The sequence below is a fragment of the Puma concolor genome, chromosome C1 (assembly GCF_028749965.1).
Source record: "Puma concolor isolate L17-30 chromosome C1, mPumCon1.1.hap2, whole genome shotgun sequence".
In the NCBI taxonomy this organism is placed as follows: domain Eukaryota; kingdom Metazoa; phylum Chordata; class Mammalia; order Carnivora; family Felidae; genus Puma; species Puma concolor.
Genome location: NC_141674.1, coordinates 105,849,657 through 105,866,317, shown reverse-complemented (window position 1 = coordinate 105,866,317; position 16,661 = coordinate 105,849,657). Strand labels below are relative to the sequence as shown.

The window sequence follows — 16,661 nt, the reverse complement described above, 5'->3', positions numbered from 1 at the left end:
CCCATTGGCTACGGCAGCTGCCACTCTAATCCGAGACCACCTCCAGGAGCTCCGAAGTGGTCCGCCCCACACTGCTTGAGCGGTGGTGTGGGTGGTTCCGGCTGGCCGGAAGACCGAAACTGTTACACACACTCCCAATCCCGAAATTTGCAGTTTCAGCTATGGGTAGCAAGAGCATATTCTGCAGCGTGGAGGAAAGGGGAGTGAAAACTCATGAGAAATGAGAGTGGGAGAAAAACGGAGGGGAAAGGGTAGCTAGTCATTTCCTTTTAACCATAGGTTTTCTTTTATATCGTCTTTACTGGCAGGTAGAAAGCAGGGGGATAGACGTTGGAACCAAGTGTTAAATCCTGGACCTGCCATTCACAATATAATTTTAGGTGGATTACTCCGTTTCTTCTAAACTTCGATTTTCTCATATATAAAATAGCAATAGAGGCTCCTGGCTGGCTCAGTCAGTGGAGCGTGAGACTTTTGATCTTGGGGTTGTGAGTTGGAGCCCCCACTTTGGGCATAGAGATTACTTTAAAAATCTAGGGACGCCTGGGTCGCTCAGTAGGTTAAGCGTCCAACTCTTGATTTCTGCTCAGGTCATGATCTCTTGGTTCCTTGGGGCTGATCGTAGCAGAGGGCTCTGCGCTGATTGGCATGGAGCCTGGTTGGGATTCTCTGTCTCCCTCTCTCTTTGCCCCTCTGTGGCTTGTGCTCTCCCTCTCCCTCTCCCTCAAAATAAACATTAAAAAAATTTTTTTTAATCTTAAAAAAACAAAATGGGTATAATAATAGTAACACTCCCAATTGTCGAGGTTAGTTTCATGTAAATCATGAGTGGTACTCAGTAATGGGCTATAATAGCGACATACCGTTAGAATAAATAAATTTAATAGCTTTGGGGCTGGACCAAAGAATCTACAGAGGGCACTTGCAATTTCTAAATAGTCCTATTGCTTAAGAGGGACCTTAGCGACCTCTTAATTTTACAGATGAAAGAATTTAAGGTCAGAGAAAATAAATGACTTAAGGTCAAACAGTAAGTGCTGATACTAGATTTTGAATCCAAGTTTGTTTTTTTTTTTAACGTTTATTTATTTTTGAGACAGAGAGAGACAGAGCATGAACGGGGGAGGGTCAGAGAAAGGGAGACACAGAATCCGAAACAGGCTCCAGGCTGAGCTGTCATCACAGAACCCGACAGGGGCTCAAACTCACAGACCGTGAGATCATGACCTGAGCCAAAGTCGGCCGCTTAACTGACTGAGCCACCCAGGCGCCCCTTGAATCCAAGTTTTACACTCTTCTACCACACCATGCTATCTCTGACAATAGAATTTACTTCCAGTATACTCCATCACTTCAGAAAGAGGCACCTGACCCTAGAATCTTAGCTTTCTGTTTCCTACACAAGACCTTGCCTCTCACTCCCATCCTAGCTCTCCACTTCCTTTAATCTCTTCTTACTCCCTGTGATATCTAGGACAGAGGACTGGGTATATTTGGTTTATTTTATACAGTAAAAATTGAAACACGGTCACATTTGTGGTAAAGTATGAGGGGAAATGGACTTAGGAGCAGCTGTAAGGTTCTCAGTAACTCCCCTTTGTCCCCTCACCTGAGGGTGGGGATGGTTAGATGGTTCTCAATTTTCCAATGGTGATGGAATCAAGAGTTGTGGAGGAAGAGCTGTCAGAGAAAGCTGTTAAATCTAGGTTTCCAGAGGCCAGAGGTTCTTTCTGGGGAAGGCAGCAGTTGATTTGAGTCACAGGCATCACTCTGGATCTTGGCTCCCTCTCCTGGTATGTTAAGACACCCTGAAATAAAAAAAGAAACAGACAAGACTGTGGAACAGGAAAATTACTTGTGTGTGGGAGGGGTGGTGTGGAGGGCTGGGAAAAGGCAGAGAGGATTTTAAAATGGCGTTCAAAAAGTGTGACAAGCAGAACTTTCCCCATGGCTTTGCACCAAAAGGGTTGGGAATGTTACATTGCAGGTAACAAAATGGTAGGTGCTCAGTATTGAATTAAGAATGCATCAATCACTGTATTGACTTAAAACTCCAAAGGATAAATTTACTGACACATACATTCTTTGATCATTGTACCTTGTCCTCTTTTGTCAGATACTAGAGGGATGGTAGAATAAGTAGGCTACACTGTTACGGCAACTTCCAGCACTCATCCCTCAAACATGCACTGACTTACTGTATGCAATGCCGTGAACTGAGGGCTCATGGGATACCCATCAATCAACGACTACATCATCACCTATGTAACTTGTGTTGCAGTGGAGGAAGGAAGGAATGTCAGGAGTTATTACATTTTTCTCCTTGTAGCAAACAAGCCAGCCAGCTAGCAAGGAATAGCAAGCTAGTTAAGACTAATGCATTAATGATCTGTTCTTTTACAATTTCTGGTCTGTGACCACCATGTCTCAGCCTCGGGGAATTTTAACCCACTAGTCTGCCTGGGAAACATCTATCTCTAAAACTTCTCTTACCTTCCACCCAGAATATCACCAAACACCCACTATGTGCCAAGTGTGATGCCTTCACTATCATTTAATTCCAAGAACCCTGACAAGTAATAGCTCTTTTCATGCTCTCTTTAAAACACAGAAAACCCTCAGAGAAGTCAAGCCTCAGTCAATCCGAATCCAAAGCCTGTGTTATGCCATGCCGTGCTGCCTTTCAGCGACCAGAACAGTCCTAATGCATTATGTTTGATAGCAGAGTTCCCGTTTTCTCTCCAGGGTACATCACTTGGAGAGCCAAAGAGGCCTTTAATATAGAGTGGAGAAAAGGGTCTAATAAAAAGCCAAGAAAAGACCCGTCTTACCAGATTTTCTCTGACCAAAGAAGAAATAACTGTTTAGAAAATAATGCCAGCAGATTTCACAGAAGTCCAGGGAAAAGGCAATCCTCAGTAATGGGTATCCTAGACCATTAATCACATTTTGGGAAATTCTCAGCTTTACTCCACTTTTAGAACATCACCAGTTAGCTAAAGCTTTTGTTGAAGAAGTGTTGTATTTATATTCCTAAACTACATATTTGTAAGAATGCTCTCCATTGAAGGTAAAGTACATTTCCACTTGTCACCAGGATCAACATATACCTCCAAATTTATCCCAGCTCTTCACAAAATTTCTTTGTACCCAAGAAGTAGAAAAGATACCGGAGGTAAAAAAGCAAAATTTAAGAGGGTAAAATATATAAAGGTTTGTCATTGTCACCAAATGTTTTTGAGGCCCAGAGAACCAGCCAAGTGGCTAAAAGTAGGTGGTGTGGGGAGATTTACTTAAAACAAACACACAAAAAACACCCCAAATCCTTAGTGATGAAGATGCAGGGTGGGGCCAAGGTTTTACTTTAAGATGCCAGAAAAAAGGAGATAAAGTCCTGCCACATTTGCTGATAAATAAAAAGAGGGAAACTTCCTACCAGGGCCTGGGGATGAGTTGTTTTCGGGAAAAAAAAAAAGGCCTTCAGCTCACCTAGAATCTCTGATTTCCCTTCCCCAAGACAACTCTTGAGTCTGTAAAAGAGAAACAAAGACAGAGCCATCTCCAAGCCCCCTTCCCCTTTAAGTGACCCTGAGGTGTGAGGTAAGGCCAAGGGAAAAAACGTAGCAGTCTCCCAAACACAGGAGCCGTTGCAGGGATTGTCAGCTTAGGTTGATGTTGGAAGTAAAAAACAAAGGTCAAGAGCAAAGTACTCTCAAAGAAGGTCCTAGGTACAGCTCTAGAAGGCAATGTACAACCAAGCCCACTGCCCAATAATCAAGATCTCAAATTAATCCTTTACTGATCTCTACTGCCCTCGGCGATGGTTGGCTGTTTAGCAGACACGGGATCTTATGTGTTGTTTCATACAAGTGGAAAGGATTTCTAGCCATGGGGAGGAAGAAACAGGGAACTGGACGGGGCCATCTCCTCTCTATCCATTCCAACTGAAATACCACAAGGAAAATGCACAAAGTTTCAAGTTCTCTTATCTTCTCTTTCCCACAAATTATGTGGCAAGAATAAAGGAGACATAATGGGGATGAGGAAGTAAAGTTGCTATGAATCCAACAGATCCAGGGCAGATGGGTTTAGCCAGCACACTTTTGAGTCAAATAAAACCCTGCAGCCTGTGGTTTTTTTTTTTTTTTTTTCTTTTGGCACTGCTCACTAGCCCCTCCACCCATGTCTGTATTTTCAACTTTTGACTCTTGCTACAGTGAGAACAAAGGGTAGGGGCAGAAGAAAAAAAAATGATGGTGCCATTAGGTAACTACAGTAGCAATTCCTAAGTAGACCTCAGCGTTATGCCCTTTTCCTCAGACTTAACTAAGCATCAAATGCGCTCTTCCCCAGCAGTTAGAAGCAATTTGGCAGTTTTACACTGCACTTGCTCCTTTCCTTCAAAGCACGCGCTTCTCCTTACTTCTATGGGGGTTGGGGGGGGGGGGGGAAGGGAGAAGAGGATGTTTACTTAAGAGCTATCTCACTTGCGTGAACCTCTTGTAGCTTTGTCTATGCAGTCTCAGTGAGTTATTACTCAGCAATTGTGAACAGCAGCTGACTGGACATGTCCATAGTTACTCATAAACAAGTATGAGAAACGCCCCAATACCCCAAAACCCATTTGGATGATGTTTGTGTTACTGCCTACATACATGAGTGGGTAACGCATCCCTCTTCTACAGAGTGCCTTAAATAAAACGGGGGTTTGAAGTTGCACATTTTCAACATGCCCAGAAAGGCAAATGTGGAAGTCTAAAAGCTGTTGATTCCTTGGGGGTGGAGAAAGAAACCAATTGGGCAAGTCAAAGTGCCAAGAGGGGATAAGGAAAAGGGTGAGCCAGATTCCAGAAGCAGCCAATACAACTGTATGCCCTACCTACTGGGTGTATTCCTAGGCTGCTATTTCTGAAGTGTCCAGTGACGTGTGGAACTTCACGTAATGAAGGTTGCTATTTAGAACCTTTTACCCCGCCAGTGACCTAGGTGGGGTCCAGATGTGGTGACTCTCTCTTCACCCCTTAAAGCCAACATTCCTTTATTAAGCTTCACTGGGGTATGAAAAAGGGATAGGGCAAGAGAGGGTTAAGTGTGGCTTATGTATGACAGACTGCCATTCACAGCAAGAAGGGTAGATGTGGGAAAAGAATGAACCAGAAGGATCCCTACCACCACCACCCCAACTCTAGGCTTGCTTCAAAAATGCTTCTTCACTCACAACTGTACAACTTTTTGAAGACATACACAAATAGTTATCCATACAGTATATCCCACTTCATTACCAACCACTCCCTTAACATCTTGATTTTACCCCACCCATCATCCCCTTTCCAAAACTGAATTACACAGAGGATCAAACAGAAAACCCACACGGCCATGAAGATCACAGAGGCTCAGATTGCCTTCAGTGACACCGAGCACTGGAAGTCAAAGGGAACACTTGGATTAAGATCAGTGTGAGAGGGGGAAAGTCAACCACACAACAAAGGAAACCATACTTTATTAAACTGGAAAACAAAAACATAATACTGGGGACAAAGAGATTAAAAAAAAAAAAAGAATGGCTGGAAGACAGGCAAGTGCAAGTGGTCACAAGGAAGGGACAAGACGGGTGGTCTGTGGTATCTGTGCACCTCAAATGTGCAGGCACACACCCCGTCCCCTTGACCCCCGTCGCACTTATACCAAAAGCCAATACAATCAGATCTTCAGAGATACATCCAGGCCTTCTTTCTGCATCCTGTAGCTGGTTTCACCTTCAGCCCTGGACAGTCATGTAGGGTCTTTGCTGGAGAAAATTTAGATTTTCCAACCATAGGTCTGCTCCACAAAGCAGCAGTTTCAGCTCCTGAAGAAGTTTTCTCTCCTAGTTGTGCTCACCACGGAAGCCAGGAGACCTTGGTCAAAGCCCGAAATCTCAAAGAAAAATGTCAAACCTTCAGAACTAGTTATTTTATTAAATGATATTAATACACATTTCAAAAGGATTTCATTGTTGTTGCCTCTAAAGCATGTACTTGTTTTGTTTTCCACACTGAACACGTGAGAATATCATTCAACATATCTAATTTTAATCTTAACAGGCACCCCCACCCATTCAAAAAGGGGGGGGGAGGAAAAAAAGGGGGAGAAAGCAGTATTTTACAGCGGCTTCAAAACAATTAACAGCTGAAGCTTAATTCTGCATGACCCGATAACTTCAGGACTGATAGTGAATATTCTGCATTAGGAAGTTTAGCATATTCACATTATCCAGATAGGTTAGCTGTACCATATATATCACAAACGTTGTATTCCTGGGATCAAAAAGGATAAAAGTCCTACTCTCTTATCATTTTACCCTCCCTGGCATCAAACCAAAATCCATTTATGCTCACCTTTTGGGAGGGCAGAGAGAAATAGGGAGGGGGCTGTCATCTAAGCTGACTGGAGAGTAAACTCTCAATACTTAAGGACTTGATTTCTGATACTATCACTGCGTTTTAAGCAGTACCAGCATATTCACGACCCCCCCACCAATTCTCTGTCTGTGATTTTACAGTGAGCACCAAGACCTTAGTAACAACTTCGCATATTCTGATTTCATATAAATCATGTCCTTGCCAAGACACACTATGTTATGCTTTCTTTAAAAAAATCTTGTTTATTATATTTTTAAACTCAGGTTGAAATACAAAAGTCAGAGCATGGGCGTGGAGTTTTAAATCACAGACACAGAAAGAATAAAACCCCTTTGTTTCATGTTATGAATACCAGAATTGTCTTTTTTCACTATATCACATATATACACTGTCATCTTCATTTACTGCTGTAGACAGACTTCCTTAAAGTTAACACCCGACAGTCACATACAAATCCTCCCGTCCATCCTGAAACAAACTCAATGAGGATTTTGTAGCTTAAAAAACAAAACACCCCACAAAAGAGCCCAACCCTTAAAAGTCCATCTTTTAAACTGTACAAGGTCTTCCTTTCATGTATTAGTCATCATGCTTTTGAGGACAATCACCCTGCCCCAACATTTAGGAAGCCACTTTCCTGACATCTCCACATTTTCTGATAAAATCAAATGGTCAGAGAGCCTTTTCAAGTAAACGTTACTTTTAGCTTAAACAAGAGCAGCAGAAAGAATTCACATTCTTTTATTCTAGAATGAAAAACATCCCACTTAATTTCTGCAAAAAAAAAAAAAATCCATTTCAGTTTTGAGTCAATTAGAACTCTCTCCCCCCCTCCCCCCACCCCTCCCTTTACTCTTGCTTACACTTTTCCCTAAACAAATGTCTCAGGACTCAACATAACTATATCATTTCTTTGCTTTGCTACACTATACACCCCACTCCACACAAAAGGTCATGGCATCATGCATTTTTGTGGGGGAGAGCTATAGGGCGGAGAGTCTCGAGAGGGTCAAAGACACAACAGTTGGCTTAAGACCAGAAATGCATCAGGAAGATGAAGGACTCGTGGCCTCCTAGCCACAGAGCACATGGCGAGCCCAAATAAATAACATGGAATAAATTACACAAAAACTCCCAAACTATGACGCACACCTGGTTTAAGCTGCTCTTGATCTGAAAAGCAAGTTTATGCTGACACAAAGAGTCATCTTCTGTCACTATGTTGTCCACTCTCCCCCATCTTTAATATTTTACTAGAGGAATCCAAAGCAATCCCTATACTTCCTACAGTTCTATACTCACATAGAAGAAAATATGAAACTTGCTAGGATTCCCTAAAAAAAGAACACATATTGTTTTACTCATCTAGCTGGATATTACCAGTGTGTATACCTTGGGGTAAGACACTAAATAATATAAAATAATAGTAAAGCAGTATTTGCTTTTCAGTGTTCCTTGATATAAAGTTATAAACACTCAAAGCGTACTGATTGTCTTTTTTCCCAGTACTAGTTGTGGAAATATAAAGAAGCCTTTCAGTTTGGGGAGAAGGAAAGCAAACCATTCTTGTGTAAAATGACTAAGGGCAGAAACATTCTTTATTTCCTAGGGGAAGCGGAAGGTGGGGATAAGGCTTGAGCCTTGAAATGTGACAGGCTGCTAGCTGTAGAATGGGGGAAATTTGGATTTCTCAGGTCCTCCTCTGTAAAGATATGTATACCCACTTGTCACTAAAACACTTCTGAAGAGGTAGAATGTATAGCAAGATGTTATCCAACCTCCTCCTTTGAAATACCAAGAACAGGGGTAAATGCAGGACTAGGGCGAAGAGGAAAGAAAGATGCAGGTCAATAGTTCCCTTTCCCTACTACTCCACCTTTGCTGAAAACCATCAAGCATCACTTAACATTTGGGAGGCATCATGGTAAAAAATCTATCTCTTACATTAAAAAATTCAAAGGTAATATTTCAGTTGCGCCTTTATTAGCAATTGTCAACTGTAGTGACTTTTCTTTCTGGCCAAAGCAGACGTGCAAACCGAGGGAGAAAAAGTCAATCAAGAAAGAATAGCAGGAAGCATGAGCTTGGTTGCAGGACGTGCCAAGCTATAGAAGTCTCCCGTTTGCATTTATGAGCGATGGGCAGGTCACACGGCACCGTTACTGGTTCCTGTCTCTAACTCTAACATTGGAGGCACACCTTATTTTAACCTGGAGATTATATTTAGCCCCCTCTCTTTCATTCCAAGGATGAAGAGTAATAATTTTTACTAGGATAGAATGACACCTGTATCTCCTCAAAGTTCCAAATAGTCCTTTAGAAGAAGAGGTTCATTTCTTTTTTTTTTTTTTTGGTAAGATTTTAGGAGAAAGGTAAAGAACCCAACTTCAATAGGTCTTTAAAAAACAAAACAAAACAAAACAAAACTTCAAAGGTCCACGGTCTCCCACCTATTTCCCCTTGCAACATCTCTCGGCTTGTCAGCAGGGCACAGAGCATACAGGAAAGGGAGCCAAGCTGGTCACAGTAGTTACTCAATGGGAGAGAGAAGGGGAAAGGGATCCTTCCATTGACTACTTGATAAGCCAAGCCCAAAGAACATCCCAACATTGCACGTTATTCTCTGTACTGATGGAAGTTTTATTTCAAATGTAATACTCTTCAGTAAATGGGTAAGATTTGTTTTCCTCCCCACCCCCTCAAACCCCCAGCCAAATGAAATGGCTCTGGTTGTGTTTCTTTGCCCCCCAGCCTCTGTAAAATACAAGTAGCTTGGGTTAAGTGCAGTGGGAGAGCAGACTGGATGGAATAGTGAAATGCAAGCATGTTTGACTTTTTAATTTCGAAGGGAGGCCCTTTGTCATTAAAAAAAAAAAAAAAAGATCAAAGTAAGGAAATCAAATAAAAACAATAATAAATCAAACTCCTACTTCCAATGCTCTCTAGACTGTTCAAAATGCTTTTCCCTTGGTTTCCATCAGTACCTGGGAGGGAAGAATGGGCGTTTTGGTGCAAAGAACGGAGGGCCCCTAGCAAAAGGTGGCCTGGGTCTCTTTAGACTGTGGAATGGGTCTCTGCTGAGAAAAGGTTCCCTAGGCCGAAAGTCTGGCCGGGGATTCCGCAAAATCATACCACTCCGGTTGATGGCGTCTCTGTGTGAGGGACCCAAGTGGGGGCCACTGCTGCTGTTGCTGCCTCCCCCACCTCCTCCTCCATGGGCTGGGCCCAGATGCTCCAGAGAATGGGAGGGTAGGCTGAGGCTCTCTCGTACACGGCTAAGGCCAGGGCCGTTGAGGTCCCGTTGGGTGGGGCCCCCATGGTCCCTGGGTCCTGGGAGCACCCCAAAATGCTCAGCCAGGGTCCCTTGAAGAAGGGAACTATGGTCCTTGGGAAATACTGCCACAGCTCCCGCCACTCCGTGCTCTGCCAGTGGTGGAGCTGGGAAGGGTACAACCCCAGAGTGGTCAACAGGGGGTGGAGGAGGAGGTGGAGTAGAAAAGGGAACACCACTCCCACCACTGCTGCTATGTTCCCCAGGGGGTGGAGGAGGGGGTGGGGTGGGGAAAGGAACTCCGCTGTGCTCTCCAGGAGGAGGGGGTGGGGCAGCATGGGCCAGGGCCGCCTCCTTTGTGAAGGGGTTCGAAAGATCCACTGTGGGTAGATGAGTGGGTGCATCTCGAGAGAAGATACCCCCATGATCCTTAGGAGGGGCAGGTGGGGCAGATGACGGCCCCACTGGCTCTCTCTGGAAGGGTGTCCCATGTTCCAAGGGGGATGGGGGGAGATGATGCTCAAATGTTGAGTTGAAACTGTTGGAACGGAAGCTGCCGACACTTTCCTGAAATTGGGATGCCCGTTCCTTGTATGGTGCTGCTTTAAAGCCAGTGAGGCCTCCGCTGCCCCCACCCCCAAGGGATGCCAACTCAGAGGCACTTGTGGGGCCATTGTCAAAGGAGCTGCCTGAGGTGCTCAGATCAAACCAACCCACCCTTGAAGCCTCGCGCCCGTGTCCTCTATTTCCCTTCCCAGGAACTCGGACGGACTCTACGGTCTGTATCGGCTCCCCTGACATCCTCCTATTGGATGCGTTATGATAACCCAAGGTTTCTATAGGGGCCCCCTTCTCTTCGGTGCTGTCAGGCAAGTCTAAGCAGGAGGAGGAGACTCGGGTTTCTATGCGGTAGTGCTCTTCTTGCTGCTGCTGATCGGTGGCTGTCAAGCTGGGCTGGGCGAGGTTTGACAGGCCGACACCATCACTTGAAGTGCCCTTGCTGGGGGCCTGGCCAAAATGCTTATCATCCGAGGGCTTTCGCGAGGCATTTTTAAGCATATTCTTAAACTCAATCGTCGACGTGGTGGAAATGGTGGGGGCCAGGACTTTCTCCACGCCTGGTGTGGGTGGGTGGCCCGTGGGAGCGGCAAGGGTATTCTGCGGAGAGAAAAGGGAACGATGTGGGACTGGGTGAGGAGGCTCTGGGTACTGCTTCTGCGGCAAACCGAGATGCCCAGTGGTAGACTGAGACAAGCTATTGTGGTTGGAGTCAGGGGTGAAAAATGAATCATTCTTACTCGGTGACGGTGACCGGTCAGACCCCGGTTCACTCCCTCTTATGCTGAAGGCACCAAATAGCCCGGGGGAAGAGGAGAGACGGTCACAATTCTCACTAGAGTCCAGGAGAGCCCTTACAGATGGAGGGAAGGCAGACTTTACCCCGAATTCTTGGGCCCTGTGGCTATAACTGGAGAGGATTGGCTGGTATTCGGTGGTATCAGAGAGCTTGCTTGACTTCAGGATAGACTTGGCCGGCTTCTTCTCTAGGTTCATCATGGCAGAGGGTGGAGGCCCTGAGTATTCAAAATCTCGGTAATCCTCATCTTCCTGGAAAGAAGTATCTGGATAGAACTTCTCCTGTGAAGAGTCCATCAGGGAAGATGGCCTCTCCATTCCATCCGAAGGCTGTTTATAGGGTGATTCACTGCCCAGGCCAAAAGGTCGATATGTAGATACAGAATTGGAGAGTTCCCGGGGGTAGCTTTCCTCTCTCCCAGGGGGTGGTGATCTTGTACTGCTGGGTGTTGAGGAACCAGGGCTAATGATCTTAGAAAGCAGGGACATGGTGTCTACACTGCTGGATGTGGGCTTGTCCATCATCTCATCCTGGGTGGGCGTCCCACTCCGTTCGTCCCGCACAGGGGTTCCGTCAATGTTGTCAATTGACGTGCTAGTAGGGCCACGCTGGAAGTCTGAGGGGTGGCTTTCTGCTGGGGCACTGGACCCCAAGCTGCTCAGGATTGGGATGTTTAAGTTTAAGCCACTGAAACCAGGATTACCTTTTAAGAAGTTGTGGATCTTCATTTCCAGGCTTGGAGAGGTGGACTCAGACTCCAGCTTTGGCTTGGAGATCTCTGAAGATTGGCACATGGCAACTTCAGTAGGTGGGGCAGCAGGGCTAGTACTGTGGGTTCCTGTAAACCCCATAGAGTTGGATGGTAGCTTAAAAGTAGTGCTTGGGAGCCCTGGGCTTTGCCCAATTGAGGCCTTGCTAGCTGATGTCGAAGAGACTTCAGAAGTTGATGAATTAGGAGAATAGTTGAAGCTTTTAGGAATAAAGGATTGGGTACTGGAGGACAGATTTCTTCCTTTGATGCTAGAGACTGTGGTGTTTGCAGGGGAAGCTGAAGTGCTCTGGGATGCAGCTTCGCTGGCTGGGACTGGGTTCCCAGTAACACTCTGAAGTAAAGATGACAGGCCTGTAGAAACAGAGATTAAAGGAGTTAAAAAGAACAACTGCCTGCCCTACAATTAAAACAATGTAGGCTAATCGGATATTCTCATTCATTCCAGCGGGAACCAGATAGACATTAAAATATGAGGCCAAAGAGAATCCAGACCAAACAAGCAATGGCTAAATGTCATAGAAAATACTGGACCTATTTCTCAATATAAAGAGAGCAAATTACTGAAATGTTTCTAGTACAGTCATCAAACAAGTCTAACACAGCACAATAAAAGGCAACAGGAAAGGGAAGATTTTAGTGTCAGAATCATTCATAGTTTAAACAAGACAAAGCAGGAAGAGAAAGGAGGCAAATTATCCTTAAAATAATACTTTAAGCCAGTATTTCTTAACATTTGATCTGTAGAACTGTTTCTGTAAATGCAAATAGATATTCCTTTCTAGCCTCTGCAATTGTTTCTAGTATGTTAACGAACACTGTTATTTATTCTCAAGAGAGAGATCACGTATGCACATTGCTGAAATTTGTTTGAACAGGACACTTTTTTCAAGCATCTCTTGCTAGACTTTGGGGAAACAATGGTTTCACTATCATTTTTGGTTGTAAAATGTAGCAATAGTAAACATGCAAACACACACCCCAAAGACTTACAAAGCTAGATCATCTTATAGCTTGGAAAATTTAAGAATTATTCATCTACCCAAGTTGACACTGATGAGATTCAACCCTACTCACTGATAGACAAAACCTCAGAAGCTCTGAGAAAGAATTCTTTGGGGTAAAGGCTGAAGTCCACCAAAGCAAACTGCTCCTCCTGTAGAAAACTTTTTAGAAAAATACTTGACAAAGAGATAAAAGGAGGTCCTATAAATTCAATCATGTGTTGGCAAATTTACCCAATTTCTGGTCATAAATGAAAACCTTTTGGGCATACTTCACCCGGATTTGTAGCTTTTCGTCATACACTAAAACTGTTCCTTCATAATGGTGTGATGAAAGACACCAGTACTTTATATGGTACTTTACTTAATGATTCTTCAAGATTTCAATTTTAATCCATATTTACCAACAGACTTAAGCTCTGAAGAATTCGGAGATTACTCCATCCTTGGAACATTAAAAAAAATTTTTTTTTTAATGTTTTATTTGTTTTTGAGAGACAGAAACAGAGTGTGAGCAGGACAGGGGCAGAGAGAGGGTGACACAGAATCTGAAGCAACTCCAGGCTCTGAGCTGTCAGCACAGAGCCCGATGTAGGGCTCAAACTCATGAACCGTGAGATCATGACCTACACCAAAGTCGGACACTTAACTGACTGAGCTACCCAGGTGCCCCCATCCTTGGAACATTTTTAACTGCCATAAAGTTATATATTTAATGGTGCATGTTATCTAATATTCACTAATATCTGAATAACAAATATTATTTCAATTATCCTGCTGAAACAAACAAACAAAAAACATGTTTCATTTCCGAAAAGTTCTCTGGCTATGTAACTTCCCCCTCCTAACAGTTTGATTTAATTCTTAGCAGCCACTGTTCATACCAAAATCAGAAGTCCTCAAGCACTAGAACATGACATATGACATCATGATTTTTAAGATATTTCAGCATATCTTTCAGATACTGTGGGATTTCTTCAAAAGATCATCTTGTTAAGATAGACACTACTCAGATTTCTGATAATAGGTGATATAGTCCCTTACCACTAAATGTTAATATTGTTCTTTGATTTTTTTTTTAAGTTTATTTATTTAAGAGAGAGTGAGAGAGGGAGAGCGAGAGAGAGCACGTTGTCAGTGCAGAGCCAGACTCGTGAGGTCATGACCTGGGATAAAATCAAGAATCAGACACTTAACTGCCTGAGCCACCCAGGCACAGCACCTTTCTTCAATCTTAACGGGCCATACTCTATTGGACTTTTGCCCATTGAAGTCATTCTTTTGTGTTAAAAATCTGTCAATAATGGCTGTGGGTGACACAATCAGAGCAAAGTTCTAAGAGATCCCTTAGAATCTCTATAGGCTTTTAAAAATGCATCTATTTAAGTTGCTGGATAAAGTTTCTTAAAAGTCAAGCATTCTATCTTCCACAAGGAAATGAAAGGTGATGAACCACCCAGTTACTCCACAAAGATGGAGTCTTCTGGGGTCCCCAAAAACACATGCTGTCAGAACACCTAGTTCTGTTCAAATTTTGCCTGATGAGAAAGTCCACATGACGCTGGTGTCATAATCTACTGAAAGGAAAAGCTGTAAGTATTATTAATGTCCCCTGGAGGTTCCTGGTTGAGAACTTTGATACAGAGTTAAATCACTGTATTGAAGATATTGCTCTGATATTTATAATTCACTGCATAATTATACTGAGGTGCTAAATAACGATTGTGCTTGTATCTGGAGGTTTTGAGAACAGAGAGCAGGTATGTTTTATGAAAAAATATTAAAGCAGTTTTAGACACAAAACAGATAATTAACAAAGTATACTAGGTTCAAATAAGGTAGAGATTACAGGTACAGAGATGTGCTATACCTACAAATAAAGGCCTCTAAATTAGGGACATAAAAAAAGAAAATCATTTCTCATAAGATTTTTGATGGTAGATTGACCTTTCTTACTGTCTTTAGCTTTGGTTAACATTAAAAATATAAGCCTCAACATATACTAACCGGTCCTCAGAGCTGGAATAAATGCAGCCCCTAGAGGGCTCATGGTGTAGGTAAAAGAATACTAGAATCCAGTCAAGCAATCTGGCTTTTAGTCTCAACTCATCACTGAGTAGATAAATTTGTAACCTTAATCAGGTCACATCACTTCACTGAGCCTTATTCTCCTCACCTGAAAAGGAGGGGATTAGACCAGATGGTATTTTGTCTCTTTCAGCTTTGACAGTTTCTGATTCTATAAATGCCAGCTTGTAGATAAGAAATATAAATTAAGACAATGAACTAACTGTATTATACATTTCATGGCTTTGGATGCTTCAGAACTGGAACCCAGGATTAAGCCAGAGACAAACAATCACAATTCAAGTCCCTGTGGCACAGGTCAGTTTACCTTGCAGTGCAGGGGCTGACTGTGTCTGGGTTTTGGAAAGAGCAGACAGAATGCTCTCTGGGGTGATCTCCACCTTTGAGAGGATATTTGCCAGAGGATTGTGAGATGTTGTCGGGGCAGGTGCAGGTGTTTTCAGGCCAGTGCTGAGGTTGCTGGGACTTGTAGGAGTTCCTGGAGAAGGTCTTGATGCAGGACTGACCCCTGGTGGCAGAAAGATTAACTCAAGAAAATTCGGTTCAAAATGACCATTAAATTCACAATAACTTTCCACTCACTCAAACCAGTTTGGTATGTTTAACAGGAATGCTTCTGTGACAGATCCACAAATAGGGCATATCATGGCTTGTACAAAGGAAAAAATATGAAAATTAGATTAAAATTTGCTGTCTACTTTGAACACCCCTAAAGTAAACAAGTACTTTCAGATGTATTTTTTAGTTTTCAGAGCCAAAAGAGACTTAGGGAACCTACTTCTTTTCTTTCTACCAAATGGCATCAACACCACAGAATCTTGTAGGTGCTCAGTAAATATTGCTGGCTTATTATGATCAGAGCCATTCCAATTGTGTAACTCAACCCACTGCATAATTCTATGTGATTAATAAATTATTTGCTTTTGAAAAGGCCTTTAAAATGAGATCATATAAGCAACTTCCTTTACATCTTTATATTTTATTTATTTTTTTAAGCAAGTTCCATGCCCAACATGGGGCTTGAACACATGACCTTGAGATCAAGAGTCCCATGCTCCACCAACTGAGACAGCCAGGTGCTCCTACATCTTTGTATTTTAAAACACTGTGTTAATTTTTAATTCAGAAAAAAAAGGGTATATAATAAAAAAAAGAATAATTTTTGAATGACAAAAATATGAATAGGTAGATATTTCACAAAGAAAAATAAAAATGAAAAAGTTTTTATCACATTGTTAATCAAAAAAATGTAAATTAAAACAAGTTACTTTTTTTTTTTTTTTTTTTTTTAAGTAATCTCTATACTCAATGTAGGGCTTCAACGCATGACCCTGAGATCAAGAGATGCATGCTTGAGGTACCAGGCTTGATTCAGTTGGTGGAGTGTGCGACTCGATCTCAGCGTTGTGGGTTTGAGTCCCACATTGGATGTAGAGATTACTTAAAAGGAACTGCATGCTCTACTGACTGAGCCAGTCAGGCACCCCAAAACAAATGACTTTTAAGACTGAATTTGACAAAGATTAAAATAAAACAAAATAGTGCTGGAGAGGCTGAGAAACAAAGGGAACTTTCATGTGCTTGGTACATAAAATAGTACATTTTTGGTGATCATTTTAGTATAACATGAAAAGATTAAAAACCTGTATGTTGGCTGGGGGGGAGAGGGGAAAATGGGTGATGGGCATCGAGGAGGGCACTTGTTGGGATGAGCACTGGGTGTTGTATGTAAGCAATGAATCATGGGAATCTACCCCCAAAACCAAGAGCA

General features: G+C 42.8%; 1 protein-coding gene across 11 annotated transcripts in view; it reads right to left on the bottom strand.

Annotated features, from left to right (window-relative positions):
• Positions 1 to 1,484: 1,484 nt before the first annotated feature.
• RPRD2 (regulation of nuclear pre-mRNA domain containing 2) overlaps positions 1,485 to 16,661 on the bottom strand; it is a 107,623-nt gene continuing 92,446 nt past the window's right edge. For 2 of the 11 annotated variants that reach the window (XM_086718103.1, XM_086718106.1), the window contains 3 exons: positions 15,198 to 15,398; positions 9,386 to 12,152; positions 5,485 to 5,916 (listed from right to left, as the gene is read on the bottom strand). In XM_086718103.1, coding sequence (XP_086574229.1) covers positions 5,877 to 5,916; positions 9,386 to 12,152; positions 15,198 to 15,398 — 3,008 coding nt within the window. In that variant the 3' untranslated portion in view covers positions 5,485 to 5,876. Of the gene's footprint in view, positions 1,809 to 5,484; positions 5,917 to 5,937; positions 12,153 to 15,197; positions 15,402 to 16,661 lie in introns of those variants that run through there. The other 9 variants (XM_086718109.1, XM_086718110.1, XM_025932055.2 and 6 more) reach the window with 6 other exon arrangements.